An 18,926-nucleotide genomic window follows, 5' to 3' on the forward strand; every position below is an offset into this window, starting at 1 on the left:
TTCAAATAATTAAAAGCTGTGGTCATCATGAGGTATAGTTAGATCCATTTTACAATTTACAACTTAGTCCTTTGCCAAATCTTTGAGCTAGTTGCCTCAAAAGCTCAAGTCACGTGTCGTGTCAATCAACAAGGTTTCAAGCATCAGTTTTAATATTTGCCCATTTTAGAAATTATTTGTATCTCTGCTGTCAAATATCCAGTGGAAAATGAATTCGATGGAACAGCACAATCAAATAGTTTGGATATCTGGACATCTACTGGTCAAACATTGGCATTACATGCTATACCTATTCAATGCCACAAAAGTACAGTCAACTATTAGTCCATTTTACAAATTTTATGGTGGAGAAAATGAGTGGGTAGGTGAAATTAACTTTAATTTTATGATCTATTCTAAATTATTCTAGGTGAAGCATTCTTCATAACTGCATGATGGAAGCAGCCCGTTTATTCAATCAATGCTCGTTCAATGGATGATCATTTGCACCTGTCCAATGACGTAAACATACGGCGGGAGGAAGTATGTCACTTCCGGCCCAAAACTGGGCGGAGTAAACCGGAAGTTAGCTGAAGGGTTTAGAGAGACAAGAGACAGGCGATTGAGCGGTTAACGGGAGGACTGCTATTTGTAAAACCGCTTCCAATATTTTCCAAATTGCTAGCTAAATCAGGAAAACACGTACACTGAAATATCAGTCGATACATATTTCTATAGCCAATTGAATTTTATTCCGTGGATAAAAATATATTTTAGTTGGCCTCAACTTCGGTAGCTAACGGATTAGGTAGTCAGCTAAATAGATATCGCGATACCATAGATATTTAGTTATTAGCCATCAAAAAAGTAACTAGAGTTTACGCCTCACCGTAATTTGGCGGCTTGAGGTTAACCTCAAGAAAGCAACAGACGACGCATAGATTCCTGGTTACAGCGAAAGCTAGTTAGCCAACGTTAGTTTCCGAGCTACCCGAAGTGATCTGAAGAGACGTGAGAGGCTCAGATTTTCCAGTTTTGACTCGTTGGCGGGGCGTTGCTGCCTTGTCCGTAAATCTTGAATAAGAACTAGATCGTCAACTAAGTGGACCGCAGTTCTGTTATTCCAGCATCGATCATAAATTCCCACAGTTCGGTCACATTCCGTTTTTTGCTTCTTTATTGCAAATAATAATTTTCAGCAAAACATCCACAAATAATAGAAAATGGCCGGAGTGAACAGCGTCGAAGCGGTGAAGCGAAAGATTAAAGTTCTGCAGCAACAGGCAGATGAAGCTGAGGAGAGAGCCGAGATTTTGCAGAGACAGGTCGAAGAGGAGAAACGGACAAGGGAACAGGTAAAATAAAAAACTAAAAGTGTATCTTGCCAACATCACACGTGAGAAACTGCTGAAAGGGTGAGGTGGCCAGCGTTACTTTGTACTTAGTGGTTAGCTAACTGGCTATACTATCGATTGCAGACAAGCTAGGTAACGTTAACAGTCATCTAGCTAATGTTAACGTTGTTTTACACGAGAACGTGAAGTTGAGTAAATCGGCCGAATTTGTGTTCGTAACGTGTAAGTTAACGTGGCATGAGTAATGTTTGATTTAGCTATCGTTAGTGACGTTAGCTTTCAAGCTACTGGATGCTGGATTCGGTGTTTCTGAGTTTATTGGCTAGGTAGCTGGCCAATTCGTGAGTGGTAACGTTATCTTAATTCACCACCACCGCTAGCTAGCTAACTATAGTTATTTGCTTTGGCTTGCTGGTTATTGATGACAAAGTTCCGTTTGGCAGTGGGTAATGGGAGCTAGCCTGTAAGTATTGTCGTGAAATACCTACTGGTTAGGTATTTCTAGCTACTGCGCTTTGGAATGTGTCCAAATACTACCGAACGTGAACAGTCCACGAGCGGCTGCGGACTTAGCTCTGTAATAACGTTTACACGGTTAATGATTGTCTTTATTTAACTTGCCTTTCCTTCTTAGCTAACTTAGTTGGCTTGCTATACATTGGCTGTGAATGTGAAAGCATGAGCGCGTTTAGTCAGATGTATTTTCGCTAATCGTGGTCAATTACTGAACCGATAACGTTTCTTTGCAGCATTTAACGTTAACTAGCTAACGTAGTTGTGCCCTATAGATTTACTTTTGTGACTGTGAATGAATGGGCGGCTAGTTAAATTGTCTACATAGCTGTGTAAGTTACTCATCCCTTCTAACGTTAGCTAACTAATTGGAACAAAATGGCTAGCTGTACTGACGAGCTACATTATTGCAACTATGTGAAGCTCACTGGCCTAAATTGGCTAATGTTAATTATGTTATCTCAAAAATTTAAAAATAGCTAATCAGGCACACAAAATAGCGCATCGCTGAAGACCTTATCTCTGCGCAGGTGCATGCGTAAATTATGCTTTTGGTCAGCAATTAAAATCCATATGGTCCTTTATAGTCCCGTAAGATGTATTGATTGTTCTTAGTAATTGGTCGTTGTGAGCAACAGTAATGCGTTCATACATTTGAGCAACAGTAATGCTAACGGTTGCCCATGATTGTCTTGCAGTGCAGCATAGCTCAGGGGATGGATATTAAATGGTTGTTGGAGGTAAATGGACAGAACTACTGAGCCAAGCATAGTTGCCCTTTCTATAGAAAGTTATGGTGGTAGTTGGTGGTGCACTTTTTGACAGAGGGTATGGGAAATGAACAACACTGCATAAAACTTGCTTGTGTAGTACCAAATCATTGACCCATACAGAGGGCATGTAAATGAATAGAAATTGATGTGAGCTGCATTGTGCCTTTTTTATTTTTATTTATTTATTTTTTGTGCCAACTGCTGGCAGTGGTTGTCATTTGAAAAAGGGGCCTGGTGGTTGAGAAATGTTGAGGGCTGCAGCTCCCGCCGAGTCATGCTCTGGTGACACAGGAAATGTCTGCCAACTGATTGTGGTGGCTATTCTCAGCCTTTTTTCTGAAGCCAGTGAGGAAATGACATTGAAGATTTTATTCTTGGTCTTTTCGTTTAAGAACGACTTGAGAAAATCATGCTTCAAATTCGGACCACTTTTTCCTCAAATCCCCTGCTGCTGTTCCTCCAGCAGTTTTGCTTGGGCAGAAAGAATGATGAGTCTTGAGTCTGGATTTCCTGTTTCGGTTGAGTGCCTTTTTTGAATCTCCTCTTGTGAAAGCATTCATAAAATGAATGCTTTTCTTTGGGTGGGGGCTATTGAAACTGAAGGTCATGGGTGTGGCACTCGTACACCAATCTTTTCCTGTCGTAATTTCAACCATGTTTATTAGTCCGTTGGTCTTTACTTGCCAAATACCATAATCTGTAGCCCAGTCTGTAGAAGGTACATGCAGCGAAACATATGTGCCCCTCAAAAATGTGATGAGTACTTTATATATGAGAGTGAGAATGAGATGCTGGGGTGAACCGATTTGCATATCACTATGGCGATTGCCTGCAACGAATGCTGTAGAAGTGCGTTGGCGAGAGGACCGTTCATGTCGACCATCAGGCGTACGCAAGCACTCTTGCACACCAGTGCCATGGCAACCAGGATCATTCCTGCATCCTGGAGTCTGCGTTTGAAAGAGTCTGCCTTCACAATTCGGTTTGTTGCAAGGTTGTCATTAGAATGTGTTGGCTGTGCACACTGGTGCGTTCAGGCAGTTTTTTCTGTGCGGTGCTGATGATTGTTCCGTTATGAGAATGCAGAATTGGCCATATCCTGCCTTTTCCTTGCGATATTTCTTCCTCCCTCTTGGCAGCGTTTGCATTCTCTGTCCTCCTCTGACACACATTCTCTCCTCCGATGGCCTGCTGAGGAAATGGGATGAGGCGGCTCCATCCAGCGTACTGAGACATGCACGCAGTCCCTCGCTGTGTAACGAGCCCCTGCACTTCCCTGCTCCTGCCAAGTGCTCACTGACTCAGGAACTGCCACTGTTGGCTCTAATTAGTACTGGTGTGGGTCTGAGAGTTGGCGGGCCTGCCCTACAGCATACCTGAGCTTTATTGGAGTGTGAGCACGCGAGCAGGGCAGAATGTCATGTATGTGTTTTGACTGGTGTTGGAAGGCCCCCACCTCCTAGAAGTTCCCCAAGTGCTGGCTGTCAGCTAAATGGCCGGCTTCTTTTTGACATGCATGTACTGTTATTTAATAAATTAGGTATGAGTTTCTCTCCTCTGCCAACACCCCAAGCTGGTTACTTTTCTCACCTGGACTGCTACTCAGAATATTCGGGAACTGACCCCCTCTCTCTCCCACGCGCTGCCGTCTAGTTGAGCGGGGTGCTTGTCCAGCTCCCTGTCCGCCTGTGTTTTCACCTCCCCCCTCCTCTCCCTGCGCCTCCCCCGTAGGCCGAGGCCGAGGTGGCCTCCCTGAACCGGCGCATCCAGCTGGTGGAGGAGGAGCTGGACCGCGCCCAGGAGCGGCTGGCCACCGCGCTGCAGAAGCTGGAGGAGGCCGAGAAGGCGGCTGACGAGAGCGAGAGGTCAGTCAGGCGAGGGTGTGGAGCCACTCCACCTTGCCCCGGGGCCGCATCCTCCAGTCAGGCACAGCCCCGTTTCTACAAGCTGCTGCGCTCCTCTAGACCTTTTGGGTTTCCACAGTATCTATTAAAGAATCCTCTCCGCTCAGGGCCAGTGTTTAAATGCTGAAATGTGAAATGTTATTAAACATTTTGATGGAATAAGCCAGGAATGAAAAACAAACTACAAAATAGGATTTTTTGCAAGGTGTTCACAGGAGATATAAGGGGATGTAAAGAGGGAAGGAAATGCTTGTTATAATGAGCTGTTAACTGGGTTGTCCCAGAGCTGCTCAAATCAGGAATCGGACTGTATTCCTGGGTCGGAGCAGGATTTCATTTGGCGGTGGTGTGGGCAACATCTGGATTTGGTTCTGCAAGTCTTTAAGCTAAACTACTGTGCACTGTTAGGGGAGGAAATCTGCGAGGTTCTCCCCGAACCCCAGTGGTGTTCTGGAAACGTTGCATGATTACATTAGAATTGCGAGGTGGAATTGTGTTGTACTGGGTGGGCGTGCAGCTCAGTCCTGCATTGCCTGGGGGATTCTGTCCTCCATCACAGCACTACACTGGGAGCCCAACTCTTACCTTTGCGCTCCCCTGTCTGAAAAAAATAAATAAAATGGGGCAGACTCTCTGCTCTCGTTTCAAAATACAATAATTGTGTTGTCCAGTGAACCAGTGTAATCCCGCTGTTAAAAGTGTATTCATTCCGTTGGTCCAGGACTTCTACTGGGCCCGATGTTCAGCCCATAATCACAGTCAGACCCAGTAGTGACTGATGATATTGTTAGTGGGTGGTAGTGGTAGACGTTACGTCTGTGAGGTCACGGGGCTCCTGTTTGACCCAGTTTCCCTCCTTACGCAGAGGCATGAAGGTGATCGAGAACAGGGCCCTAAAGGACGAGGAGAAGATGGAGATGCAGGAGATCCAGCTTAAAGAGGCCAAGCACATCGCTGAGGAGGCCGACCGCAAGTACGAGGAGGTGAGCTCTCTGCCGATCCGGCATGCCCTCTTCCCCCCCCAGCCCCCTGCCCTGTACTCCAGCTAATGACGCTCAGGGCTCCACCAACGTTTTCATCAAAGTGCACATGTACAGCCCTAACGCTGCCGTGTTGCTGTGGTGCGTGCGCAGGTGGCCCGTAAGCTGGTGATCATCGAGGGAGACCTGGAGCGCACGGAGGAGAGAGCGGAGCTGGCGGAGGCGTGAGTCGCATTCTGTTCACCGCCCACACACACCGCGCGCACCTACCGCGCTCACCGCTAACCGCGCGCGCTCACTGTCCCCCCCCCCCCGGCCGCTGAAGCGCTCGCTCATACGCCCACACCGCGCGTAGCCGTGCTCAGAGCCCGCTACGTGCGCCGAGCTACTGCCAGAGGGGACCTGAGCACACGGGAGGTGGGCTCACGCAGGCTTGAACACTCGCGCGCTTGCCGTGGAGTGGGAAGTCTTGGAACAGAGCCTTCGGCGTAGATGCACCCTCACTGGCGCATGCGAGCATAGTCGTATTCCACAGGCCCACCGCTAACCGCTACAGACACACAGTCGTTTCCTCGGTCCGATGCAGCGATGCGTAGACGTGCTCATCCATCCTCATTATTAGCAAGGCTCTTCAGAGCCCATGGCTGCACACCATGAAGGATAGTTTACCCACCTCAGGTACCATAGAGCATGTATCCAAGCCTAGAGTGTGTGCTCCAGTGTTGAGACCTGTCCACAGGGTGCATTGTGGTCAGGCTTGGGGGGGAGCAGGTGTTGGGCTGCTTGGCCAGTTTGCATGCATCCCTTGCATTCCTGACATGTGGAAACTTGTGCAAGCCCACTTCTGTGGTAGTGTGTCCTTTAGCTTTAATGACCATCGGCTAATTATAAGATGGGTTTAGTCGTCATTGAAATTGCTTCATTGGTTTGATTTAGGCCCCTTAATATTAGTTGCTTTTCGTTGCGTTCAGGGCCAGCACTTAGACTTCGGTCTACCTGCCACACAGAAGAAAGCAATGTGTTTGAATCAGCCTGTTTAAGAGGAAACAAATGTGAGGCTCTCCGACAAAAATTGTGTTGGGAACTGAATCGTTTCCATCGAAGGGAAGATTGCATTAAAGTGGGAATGTCGTAATGCCATGCCATAACATAACATGAAACTGTCCTCCCCTTCCATCTCTTCCATGTCTTGCATGTTTAATTTAATTTAAGTAAAAAATGCTCCTGGATGCACCTAAACCTCATACATGCCCCTCTCCCCATTCCTCTGCATGCGCTTCTGTGCCCCCCCCCCCCCCCAAACTAACAGCAAAGTCCGGGGGCTGGACGATCAGCTGAGGGGTTTCGACCAATCCGTGAAGAGCCTGCAGGCCTCGGAGGACAAGGTACCCGGTCCGAGCTGGTTTCTCATGGGCTTCTCCACTGCCCTGTCCCCACTGCTCCAGCACCTGCAGGGGGAGAGGGGCAGCACTGAGGGCCCTGTGGGTGCAGGTGTAGGGTGTAATGTAAAGCGAGAGTCACACTTGACAGCAGCCCAGTTTAGGCATTTACTCCTCTAACATCTGACAGGGACAGCACCATGTGCAGTTAGGAGGCAACGCCCAGGGATATTTCATTACAGACCACTTCCTCTATTTTGACTGTGTGTGTGTGAGAGAGAGAGAGTGTTTGTGTGTGTGTGTGTGTGTGTGAGCGAGCTCAGACCTGTGCTGGTGGCTGCATAGACGAGGATACCGAAAATCCAGTGGGATTTTAATCCTGCCCTTCGCTATCCCCCCTGTAGAGGATTTACAGATGTTTAGTCAAAGTGGAAGCCCCTCCGTAGACTTTGCCACTTCGCGTTCACGGTAATCGCGGTTTCCCCTCCCTCGTTCTCCCTCTCCTGTTCCCATCTGCTACTTTGGAACGTCATACCTCCTGCATGAGTTAACCTGCATTTCTGTGTCCTTTCAGAAATGCACATTTTACCGTTTACCACGTAGCCCATGTGCGAAAGCAGGTCTGCGGCTGCGTTCTTGCCCACAGGCTTCTGTTCTTCCCAGCATCCCCTCCTCATTTTCATCCATAATTTTCATGTGAACTCGTGATCGCCTGCTCCCCGTGTGCTTCCATATTGACACAGAGTTCCCGGCCCTGCTGTAACCATAGCCCACCCCGATCAGCGCTTGCTTTGGATCCTACTCATCTCTCCTACCAAAATACAAATTATGTTGAATTAAATGCAATGCAGATTCCATTAATGTTGCATTTACTTTCTTTTGAGGAGACTGACAGCAGTAGCTGAGTCTTGGAGTTCCATATATTTTCTTTTTTCTTCGGTGATTAAGAGAGGTTAAGTTCTTGCCTTTCTTTCCTGTTTTTTCTCGTTGTAAATCTCTCCCGTCTCTTTTGTCTCTGACCCCCCCCCCCCCCTTCTTGGTGGCCATTAAATTCTGCTCTCCCCTTGTCTTATCTTTGCCCATCTATCATTTCTTCTCTGCATTCACCCTTTCTCCTACTCTTACACTCCTCTCCCCCTCTGCCATCACTCCTTCCTTCACCTTCCCTCCCACCCCCACCCCTCCTTTCCACGGAAAAACCCAAAACCAAACTAAAATGTAAACTGCAGCAAATGTGCCGAATTGGAGGAGGAGCTGAAAAATGTCACCAATAACTTAAAATCCCTGGAGGCCCAAGCTGAAAAGGTAGGAAGGAGAGAGAGTGCGTGTGCGCGTGTGCATGTGTGTGTGCGTGTGCGTGCATGTGCGGTCGGGTGCTACGTCTGACACACAATCAATCCCAGTCCTGGAGAGCTACACCCTTTGCCTTGATAGATTTTGCAAACCTGTCCTATTGCAAACAGAGTACTGCAGGTGTTGGTAAAGTGGCTGAACTGTAGCTCTGTTTACCATCACCAGGCCTGCAGTACTGTGTACATTAATAGCCCGTCAGATTAGCAGGGTGTGTCCTGTCCTTGTCCGCGCCACTGAGCACTCTGCCAAGCCTACCGGCTGTACACACTTAGTACTGCGGGCGTCCTCAAAAGTCATTGAATGCCACACCGTGTGCTGTTGCACCTAATGTTAAAGATTTTGGTGGCAAGCTGTTGGATGGCTTATATGTCTAAAGCAAAAGTCGTAACTTGGCTTGCTTGATTTGAAAACCTTTAAATGAATGCATTGTCACATCAGAGTGACAGGTGATCAGCCATTTTCTTTTCAGTACAAAGTGAAGGGTTTGTCTCTCTCCAGTATAGCAGTCCAGATATGGCTGTAACCTGTTCTCACCATCTTGAACTCATCAGAGCACCACATTTTCAGTGCATGCATTTAAAAAAATATTTATTCTATGTTTTCCCGCGATGGTACATTGTGAAATATATACTGTTCATGTAAAAACATTTTGGGAAAATCCATCTTTCACAGCTGTTAAATGTGTCAAATTGTTGAATTTGTTGAATCCATTTTGAAAGTCATTCGTTGCAGGTTTTTTAAAAATTTATTTAATTTATTTATTTTCCCCACAAAGCAATGGTCATTGTTAAAGCCATACTGCAAGATGTTTTTATGTCTACTGGACTAGATGATGTGGGTAGATTATGTATCCTTAGGTATTCTGTTGTGCGCATAACAGAATGAATCCTTCATTTTGAGTTGAGACTGCAAAATGCAGACGCATCTCTCAGTAAGACGGGCTCAGTAAAGTCAGTATTGACCTGCGCCCCATTCATAATGAATGTAGGAGAGATTAGGCAGATCAGCCCATATAGACTCTTGATTGGCTGTAGGCCAGAATGCATCAAATACTGACAGGCCTGCAATTGGAAATAAATAAATAAAATAAAATACCCTGGTATATGGATGCTGTTTAATGTATAGTATAATATAGCATTATCAACAGGCCTAAAAATACCCTGGAAGCAAAAATATATTGCTGTATCCAAACCTAATAGACTATCACAAAAAAAGAATTGCAATACTATCGTATTGTGACCCATGAATTGGGATGTTATTGTATTCCCTATCAAACGCAGTTTTCAGGCCAAACCGCTGACACAGCCATTCTGACCAGAGCCTTCTGTTGAGGCCTTGCTGGACATTGCTGACGAAGCTTTGGTGGTCGCATCGTTATTGAGCGCAATCAATAATGCGCCAATCAAATATTAATACTACAGATTGGGCCTATGCTGCCTTGGACTAGAAAAAGGGCTTCCAAGCTGTCCGTGCCTTCTGTTGTAAAATTAAACTTGGCTTAAATATTGGTAGCTGTGCCTTAGACGGTTTGCTGAACTTCTCTGTGTGGAGTGGATGTGCTGTTCATCCTGCAGAGGTAACAGTGACAAAAACAACCTGTGCCATATTCATGCCAAAAAAAAAAAAAAAAGGCACATGGTGGTAATTGACTTGAAACATCTCTGGTCTAGTTCTGTCCACTTTAAGAAAAGAGGAAAAACTGGTAAATCCAGAAGATTCTGCCAGAAGAAATATGTAGGTCAGCGTCACACATCGCTCGGGGGGCTGAAACTTTCCAAAATACAGCGCTGTTATCATTCATCGCCGCTGATGTAATTGGAATTGAGTTCAGCGCCAAGTTGGCAAGGGGAGCAGCGGTTCGACCGGTCGCTCCGCCCGTGCGTACTTGGGCTGCTCGTGTCGGGACCGTGTGGTGACGGGACCCGGGGCTGCCCCAGTGTCCTGCAGGGGCCGACTGCCCCAGCTGCCTCGCGTGACCACGCCCTCGCTGAGCCGCTGCAGGAATGTTGGCCCCACGCTCTCAACAACCGCGGCACTCATCTGCCGAGAGAACGCCCGGGCAGCTGCCTCTCCAGTTCTCTCTCTCGTGAGAGAGAGACAGGCACGCCGTTCTGGAGCTTTTCCTCAGGAGTGGTGGAATGTGTACTCCCGAGAGCAAATGTTCCTGAACCGCGCATCTTTAATTGTGTCTGTCGACTTGCCGACTGGTGTGAAGGTTAATGTCCGGAATTGGCCATTTTAGTTGCCCATTTAATGTGCGTTCACACAGCATGGGCTGCTTCTTGGCCTATTCCTGAGACGTAGGCATTCGGCGATCTCATTCTTGAGCGTTTAGTGTTCTGTGGCAGGTTGGTCCTTCACTGCTGCTCTATTGGACAGAACTGTGAGGAGAAATGGCCATTAATGCTGCGGAGATACGGATACATTAAACTACAGGTGCCGGTTGGTGAAGGAGAATTGAGAATGCTGTTCATGAGTTGAATGTAAATGTTCAGACCAAAAATACTGCCTTTCAGCTGCTCTTTGCTTCTCCTTTTCATTTTATTCAAATAAGACAAGATGGAGCTGAGAGGAACTAGGGCGTCCCTCAAAGGGCTGCTTTTACGTCCCCCCTCAGCGGTCGGGTTTTGCTCCCGTTTTCCTATCCAGTACGTCTGAGCTATGAGCACATGAATATTCAAATGTTGGATCTGAGCACTGGCCACGGTAATGACTGGAGAGTAGTCTTCATTAGTCAGGGACAGGCCATGCACCAGGCTGGAGTGCAGCTGCTGTTCTCTCTACCCTGGGTGCTCTGCTCATCCATCTGATGAGCCGTGTAAGGTGTTTGTTTTCGGTTTCTGTTTTGTCAATATATTTTTATCACCACATTGACCTTTTAAAGATTGAAATTCTCTCTAACACTGGTCTGCAGCAGGATTCAGACCTCACCCCAGGGTCTGACCTGACTGGTGCGGAACGCGGGGTTCTCTGATTGCTGCCCTCTCTCTCTCTCTCTGCAGTACTCTCAGAAGGAAGACAAGTATGAAGAGGAGATTAAAATCCTGACCGACAAGCTCAAAGAGGTGGGCCCCCATTCTGCCTCATTTCAGCCTGATCACACAAGCTTTCAATTGCTCATTTACACTACTGAAAATCTGCTTATCCACTCAAAGTTTTGAGTAGGCAAATAAATCTGCATCGCTTTCTGGCAGCACTTTATTTTCTTACGGCTGTCCTGTATGGCTTTGACAGCGCTGTGCACATGCGGTCTGCTCCATGAGTCGGTGCTAATGTGTGGCTGCTATTTCTCTAGGCGGAGACCCGTGCTGAGTTTGCTGAGAGGTCAGTGGCAAAGCTGGAGAAGACCATCGACGACCTGGAAGGTAGGCCTGTTTTCCCCTGCCCGGTCTCCCTACTTTCTGTTCTGCTTCCTGTCTCTTGCTCTCTCCCCCTTCTGTTCAGTCTCTCTCTCCTGTCTCTCGCAGTCTCTCACCTGTCTCTCTCCTGTTCAGTCTCTCTCTCTCTCTCTCTCTCTCTCTCTCTCTCTCTCTCTCTCTCTCTCTCTCTCTCTCTCTCTCTCTCTCTCTCTCTCTCCTGTTCAGTCTCTCTCTCCCCTCTGTTCAGTCTCTCTCACCTGTCTCTCGTTCAGTCTCCCTCACCTGTCTCTCTCCCTCCTGCTCGCCCACAGATGAGCTGTACGCACAGAAACTGAAGTACAAGGCCATTAGTGAAGAACTGGACCATGCCCTCAATGACATGACCTCCATGTAAATAGATTCTCGATTAGATATGTTGCCTGCGTTTGACGTGTGTTGGAGAGGAGTGGTCTTTTGTGACGTGATTGCACTAACCTCAAGACCAGTCTTGATTTTGTTGCTATCCACTCAGATATTTAAGTCTGTATAGATATGCAGAGTAAATGTTTTGGGTTACACAATATGTGTATGCCTGCACTTACCCCTTGTCCATGAACAATTAATTGCCTAGTCGAGGGTAGGAATTATTCTCATGACAAAGCCCTCGTCACCATGTACTTGTCTGCCAATGGATTGTATTGTAGTCTATAACACACACTAATTTCATGGTACACACGCACACAGACACACCCAGGATACCGATGAGCAAATTACAACGCAAGACTGCGCTCCTGGAGACCTTGAGCTTCCTCTATCTCTGCACTCACTTCTCCAAAGTAACTGCCACTAGCTGTAACCAGGGTAACGGCACAACATGGATAAACGCAGGTCCGCGTTTATAGACGGAGTAGCAGTTGGCTGGCTGAGGAACTGAGAAACAGTGTGTGGATGCCGACAGGAGTGCGTGTCCACCTCCCAGCTTTAGGCTTTGGTGCAAGAGCACGTGGATACGGTTATTTTTAGGTGGGATGTGAATTGGAAGTGCAGATATCGCCCACGCACTTTAGCCAGGCACCAGGTTTTTTGTTTATTTGTCCCAGTTAACATTTAATGGCTTAGCGCAACATTTTTGCATCCATCAGAAATCTTTGATGAACCACTTCATAAATATAATGCACTTACACAAAATCCTGCATGACAGAGGACTTGTGTTTTGCTGTGGAGACATTTGTGCATGGACTTAGATCTGCTGTGGAGGCATTATTGCATGGACTGCTTTTCTGAGATCTGCTGTGGGTTTAGTCCCTTCAATCCCTAATAATAACAACCTCTGTTATTATTATTTGATGAGCTGAGCGACTATGTTAAAAGCCTATTGCTCCACCTTCTCTATTTCAGATAACAGTGGGACTCTTGTCTATCGTGAAGCCTGCTTATGCGCTCTGACTGGTTGTGGGCTTGCAAATTCGGGTCCACATGAACTTCCAACTTGGTTGTTTTCTGCCTGCCTCTCTTCCTGTGCTGTCTGCCGTTCATTCCTTGTCACTTGGATTTTTTTTTTTCTGTCCTCTGTTGTTCGTGCTCCTTTTTCACCCTCTCTCCCTCTCTGCGACTCACCAGCAGCTGGCTGGCTGTGTTTCTGGGTTACTGCATTGTCCCTGTTCCACATGTCTGCGCTGTTCTGTTGCACTGCTCTCAATTCTCTCTGTGCCTGTGACACTGTACTGTACAGTCCAATGAAGGAACAAAACAAAAAAACAAAAAAAAACAAGAAAGACTTTCACTGTGTTCACTGTCTGGTTGCTACTTTGCACTTGAGCGTGGGTCATGACATCCTTTCACTGCATCACTTTTGTTTTTGCTCTTAGAAGCAAACCACACCATGTCCAGAGCATTGACACTGTGGCTACAAAATACCAAAGCAGGTAGTCTGCACAAAGCTGCCACTGTAGAAATATCGTGCATGTACAATTTCCACATGCATACAGATGAGCTGAAATGTGTGCCTGTGTAAAATGCAGTCATTCTCCCACTCAACACCCAAGAGGAGCCATGCATTCACATTTCCATAATCCGTGTCCCAAAACTCATTCCAACAGTTGTGATGAATGATGCTGTCTAGATTGACATGAGTGAATGGTTTCACGTATGTTGGTCCGAACCACACATGCACTGCCCTGATTCCAAACATGAAGACATCCCCCGTGCACAGAAACAAATCCACAAGTGTACTTTGCCATGAGGGACAATTTCATGTCCCATCTGGTTTTGGCCCCCCAATACAACACCGTATAGCAGATTGAGTTTCCCCCTGACCTTCAGTCCTAAGCGAGATATAGTGAACAACTGCCAGCTGTATTTCTCATAAAATTCAGGATTGTTATTGGTCTTGCTTCTAGAGCATATTTGTTGCCATTTGCTGTGAAACACTCCATGGAAGAGCAGGGTTTTCAGTGGTAGAGCTGTCACTAGCACTGACATGCGCCCCTAAGCTTATTCAAATGGAACAATGCTGTATAAATATAATAATTATATAACAGTTATATATTTGTTCAGGATAGAATTTTAAGATGTGGTGTTCAAATGTTTTCTGTGGGCTGGCTGCTCTGAAGACTGACGCTGAACATTCTGTGTTACAGCGAGACCGAAGGGATGATTTTAAATTGGCCGTATTCATTTGCCTCATTCGTGGCATGGGCTGTTAATTCTGGCATTACTGATCTATTGGGTTCAATAAAAATGATTGCAGAAATTGGAGCAAATCTAGACTATTGAATAATTAACAGAAGGCCTCCGTTTTGACAAAATGCAACAAGTTATTTAATGTGCTATTCAAAAAATTATAGCATTACACGGTCTGTTAGTCATGAAGTCTGTTCGATGTAACAATGGCTTTCCTTTAAACCCTTAAATCTGACTGCACAGTCCATAACATACTGTGAGCGCCGTAATTCATACGACTGTGACGCATGTTATTTTGGTGCTGTAAAATCGTAAATGGTTGGAATTCATATAGCGCCTTTATCCAAAGCGCTGTACAATAGATGTTGCTCATTCACCCATTCATACACGCACTCGTACCCCAACGGCGATTGGCTGCCATGACAGGCTGCTGTCCTCTGTACTCTAGCGCTGAGTTTGAAAGTATTCAGTGAGGTTGAATTTCACACTTGTCAGCTTTAATTTGGGGGTATTTTCATCCATCCTAGTACCTTTTGGGCATCAACTTTTTGCCAGTTTAACAATGTAGAATAAAGGAATCATTTTGAATATTTGGTTGCATATTCTTTGCATGCAATGTTTCTGCTTTAAGCCTGCAATGTATAGACATTACCAGACACAGGGTGTCTTCCCTAGTGATGCTCTGCCTTGGCTGTGATTGGGGCAGCCTTTATCCTAGTGGCTAAGGTACATGACTGGGACCCAGAAGGTTGGTGGTTCAAGCCCCAGGCTAGTCATAAGATCCACACAGCTGTTAGGCCCTTGAGCAAGGCTCTTAACCCTGCATTGCTCTAGTGGGGGGGATTGACCCCTGCCTAGCCTAATCAACAAAGTGGCTTTGGATAAAAGCGTTGGCTAAATTATATAAAATTATTTACATTTAAATTTATCTTCAGTTCCTGTTTGTTTCGGGGACTTTTTGCCTCCTCAGCATGTAAAATGCATGTTCAGTTGGATTTGTATCTGGTGATTCACTCGGCCAGTCGAGGATTTTCCACTTTTTGCCTGTCAAAAACCCCTTTGTTGCTCTTGCTGTATGTTACGGGTCATTGCCTTGTTGCATGATGAAGTGCCGTCCAGTAAGTTTGGAGGCATTTGCTTTTATCTGAGCAGATACAATATTTCTGCAGACTTCAGAATTCATTGTTCTACATGTGCAGTCACTTCATCGATGAAAACAAGTGCCCATTCCACTGGCAGCCATACAGGCCCTAGCCATAAGACCCCCTCCCCTTTCTGTTCTTCAGGCTTATCAGTCCTGCTTGTGTAGTCTTCTACATATGGTAGACTTTGACACATCTACACCTGCATCCAGGAGAGTGTTTTTGATCTGCTTGTCAGGGTTTTTTTTTTCATTATAGAGTATTCTCCAATCATCCACTACAGTGGTCTTCCTCGGCCTACCGGGTCTTTTGACGAAATTGACGTTAATAATGAACCAAACTGACTTGGGCACGCCCAGGGTTTTTGCAATGTCCCTGATGTGATTTATTTTCATTTCTGTGCCTTAGGATGACCAGCTTAATTTTGCATTGACACTGCGGTCCTCATGTTGTCAACAACGATCTCCGAAGGCAGTTTCAAAGTCTAGAATCGAGACTAAACACCAACCACTCTCTTCTGCATTCACTAACGATACATAAATACACCTGCCTAACTTAACACATCTGTGAAGCCAATTCAACAAATACTTGTAGTACCTTAAAATGGGGTAAAAGGTGCTGTCATTTCTTAATGGTTCATCTGATATGGATGACATGGCCTCAAAATAAAGCTGACTCTGCGCTTAAACCTCATTCTCATTGCATCCTTTTGAGCTCACTGTCCAATGAATTATGCTCACTGTATAACTGTCCTTGCCTGACTTATACAATTTCACCTGTGGACTATTGTTGAAGCGGTTACCATAATGATCAAAACACCCATTATAAATAATTAGGCGTTTCGAAATGCTGAGAAATGTATTAATATGTTGCGGTGTGGATTGTCTAGTAGACGCTGGGCATAAGTGTGTGGATGCCCACGGTCATTACTGAATGATGATCTTGGGCATTTGGGACTGTAGCTGGTTGCCCAGGAGGGCACCACATAATTGGTTCTGGTATCCTAGGTTTGAGGTTAGTCAGTAGTGCAGTCCTAGCATCACACACCATTGATCAGGCACCATTGTCTGTCCGTGTTGGCTTTGCATGAAGTACTCCTCTCTGAAGCACCTTCTGCACACACCAGTTAGTCAGCTGCACTTATTTGGGTGAGGAGCAGTAGCTGGCAGTCCACTTGACAAGCCTAGTCACTGCATTCCAAATTGGGAGGAAAAACTAAAATTGTCCTCGTCATAAAATGGTGGGGGGAAAATGCACAACCAACCACTGTGCTGCAAGCTACACAAATGTCACAAATTTCTACGTTTTTAAATTGCATCATTCACTTGCTGCTTTAGAGGTACCATGTAATTGTTGAACAAAGGGTGCTAGCTAATGTAAGGCAGTGATGTTTAAATTATTGTATGAATTGATCCATACTTTCTGGAGGCAAGTTGCACCATTCTAGCATAATCCATGACAAAGCTAGTCTCATCAGGGACTACGCTCAAATGTTGGTTGGAGGAAAAGTTGTACACATGTAATTTCATTGATGTTGGCCTTCCTCAAAGTTTTATTTAAATCTAGAGAGCTGGGATTGCTCCAAAATAAGTGAACCTGAATAAACCAAATGCCCATGATGTATTTTATACCTGTAGGAGCCCTTTTTAAAGTCTCAGACCACACTGAGACACGGGACAAGCAGTCAGTTCTCAGCCCATTCCCCATGTGCTTTGAGATTTGCTGCAGCATTGGGATAGCAGACCTTTTTGTATAATGGTATGCATGTGATTTTGCTGTTTTTTCCAAGCAACCACTGCATAATACGTACTTCTGATACTGCATATTTTGGGTAGCGCCATGATTTGACATTACTCGGAAGCGGTTTCAATCCGGAGATGCTCCACCTTTAGATCAGATGAACGGTTTCACATGTACTGGACCCTGCCCGGTGACACCTCCATGTCTCACCTCAGCGTCTGTCTCTTTTCCAGTGAAGCTGGCTAACGCCAAGGAAGACAGCGTCAAGATCCATGCCACCCTGGAACAGACCCTGCAGGAACTCAACTGCTTCTGAACCCCCCTCGAGCCGGGGACTGTCCTTCCCCTCCCTCCCTCCCTCCTCTGTTCACTACCCATTCACACCCCATACCCCCCTCCTGTGTCCTCCTGTCTCTGTTGGGTGAGTGTATTTGGGTAGGAAGGGGCAGGGGATAGCATTTGTTTGGTGAAGGGAGCGTTGAATCCAGTCTTGGAACCTTGACCGGCATTCTGTGCCCGTGTCCTCACAAACCGATTACAGTCATCCGCACCCCCTGGTCCTTCCAGCTTTTTGGGTATATTCATCCCACCAGGTTGGTCAGCAGACACCCCACATTTGAAGGCTGTTGATGGACCCAGCTGTGCACTAAAATCACCGCAGGACCTTTGATTGTCCATTTTTGAATAATTTATCCATGTTGACTTCTCTGGCTCATGAGTATGTTAAGGATTGAGGCTCTTTGAGTCCACCAAGTCCACCTATAGTCTTGTGAACGGGAGGATGGGAATTGCATGGGTAGGGAATTTTTATGGGGAAACGCTGTTCTAGCCAAATGTTCTGGACGTTGCCACCAAAATATGGGATTGGGAACATACTGGATCATGATATTTAACCCATTGCCATTCCTGACCTACACTACCCCTGCACCCCAAATGTGACTCATTCCTGTCCCTACACTTCTATGAGCCATTATACCCTTGACCTCCTTTTTTTAAAGTACCATTTCCATTGCAGATGTGTACATGCATTACTGTGCCAACAGTTTGGGACCATAACCATGATACCTTAGTTGTGTATGTTTGCATTATAGAGATACAGGGGGGACCACTTTGTTCTTATAAGGGAGATATATCTAAAGTTTACTTGCATGAAGTTGTTTTCTTTATTTTGAACCATGTTCCAAAAAGGGCCATTATCTGAAAATACTGTACTAACAGAACGGTTTTATATTCGCTCTCCCTCTCCCGCCTACAAATTTCATGAGGGAAAATGGAGGGAGGGGGGTGTTGAAGCATAGGCCAGTGATTCATTCATGTAAACATTTTTATGGATTAAGTAGGGACATTTTTGCCTTTCTTAGCCTTTGTCCTTCCACCAGCTGATATTTTTGGATGAGAGCAGGGAAAAGGAGGGAGCATGGCAAGTTAAATAAGTCTAAGATAAAACCACTGCCAAAAAGGGGGGGCCAACTGAAAAGTGAGCAGAGTGAAGGGGTATTGTGTATACCTGTCAGTGTAACTGTTCGGAGAACAAATTAAACCTTAAAGTTGACACATTTTTAAACTGGAATCTCACCAGAGCTAAAGATGTAAACATTTTGTTACGGTCAATGTTTCATTGTAGTAATCATGATAATTGAAAAAAAAATAAAAAAAATGGACAGATGATTTTTAAATAAAGGACCAAGATTCTTATTGACTTCCAAACTGAGCTCCTCTTGTTTTTTTTGTTTGTTTTTTTTGTTTGCAACCACCATCACTTTCATTTGCTGCATTTTCATGCATTTG

General features: G+C 45.7%; 1 protein-coding gene across 4 annotated transcripts; it reads left to right on the plus strand.

Moving 5' to 3' along the window:
- The first annotated feature begins 537 nt into the window (after positions 1-537).
- LOC133123271 (tropomyosin alpha-3 chain) lies at positions 538-18,845 on the plus strand. 4 transcript variants are annotated; one of them, XM_061233634.1, is made up of 8 exons: positions 538-1,334; positions 4,352-4,485; positions 5,390-5,507; positions 5,658-5,728; positions 8,113-8,188; positions 11,239-11,301; positions 11,532-11,601; positions 11,907-12,004. In XM_061233634.1, the coding sequence occupies exons 1-8, from the start codon at positions 1,203-1,205 to the stop codon at positions 11,987-11,989; spliced, it is 747 nt and encodes a 248-aa protein (XP_061089618.1). In that variant the 5' UTR covers positions 538-1,202; the 3' UTR covers positions 11,990-12,004. The 4 variants fall into 4 exon arrangements, with proteins under 4 accessions (XP_061089618.1, XP_061089604.1, XP_061089612.1 ...); XM_061233620.1 differs by lacking the exon at positions 11,907-12,004 and adding an exon at positions 17,372-18,845 and having other exon boundaries at positions 540-1,334; XM_061233628.1 differs by lacking the exons at positions 8,113-8,188; positions 11,907-12,004 and adding exons at positions 6,814-6,889; positions 17,377-18,845 and having other exon boundaries at positions 544-1,334.
- The last annotated feature ends 81 nt before the right edge of the window (positions 18,846-18,926 follow it).

The sequence above is a fragment of the Conger conger genome, chromosome 1, assembly GCF_963514075.1.
Source record: "Conger conger chromosome 1, fConCon1.1, whole genome shotgun sequence".
NCBI lineage: Eukaryota > Metazoa > Chordata > Actinopteri > Anguilliformes > Congridae > Conger > Conger conger.

Bases quoted from the DNA above. Each gene is read 5' to 3' on its own strand.
- LOC133123271 (XM_061233634.1), top strand. From the start codon at position 1,203: ATGGCCGGAGTGAACAGCGTCGAAGCGGTGAAGCGAAAGATTAAAGTT. The intron at 4,486-5,389 runs GTCAGTCAGGCG...CTCCTTACGCAG, and splicing joins GCGGCTGACGAGAGCGAGAG to AGGCATGAAGGTGATCGAGA. The intron at 8,189-11,238 runs GTAGGAAGGAGA...CTCTCTCTGCAG, and splicing joins TGGAGGCCCAAGCTGAAAAG to TACTCTCAGAAGGAAGACAA.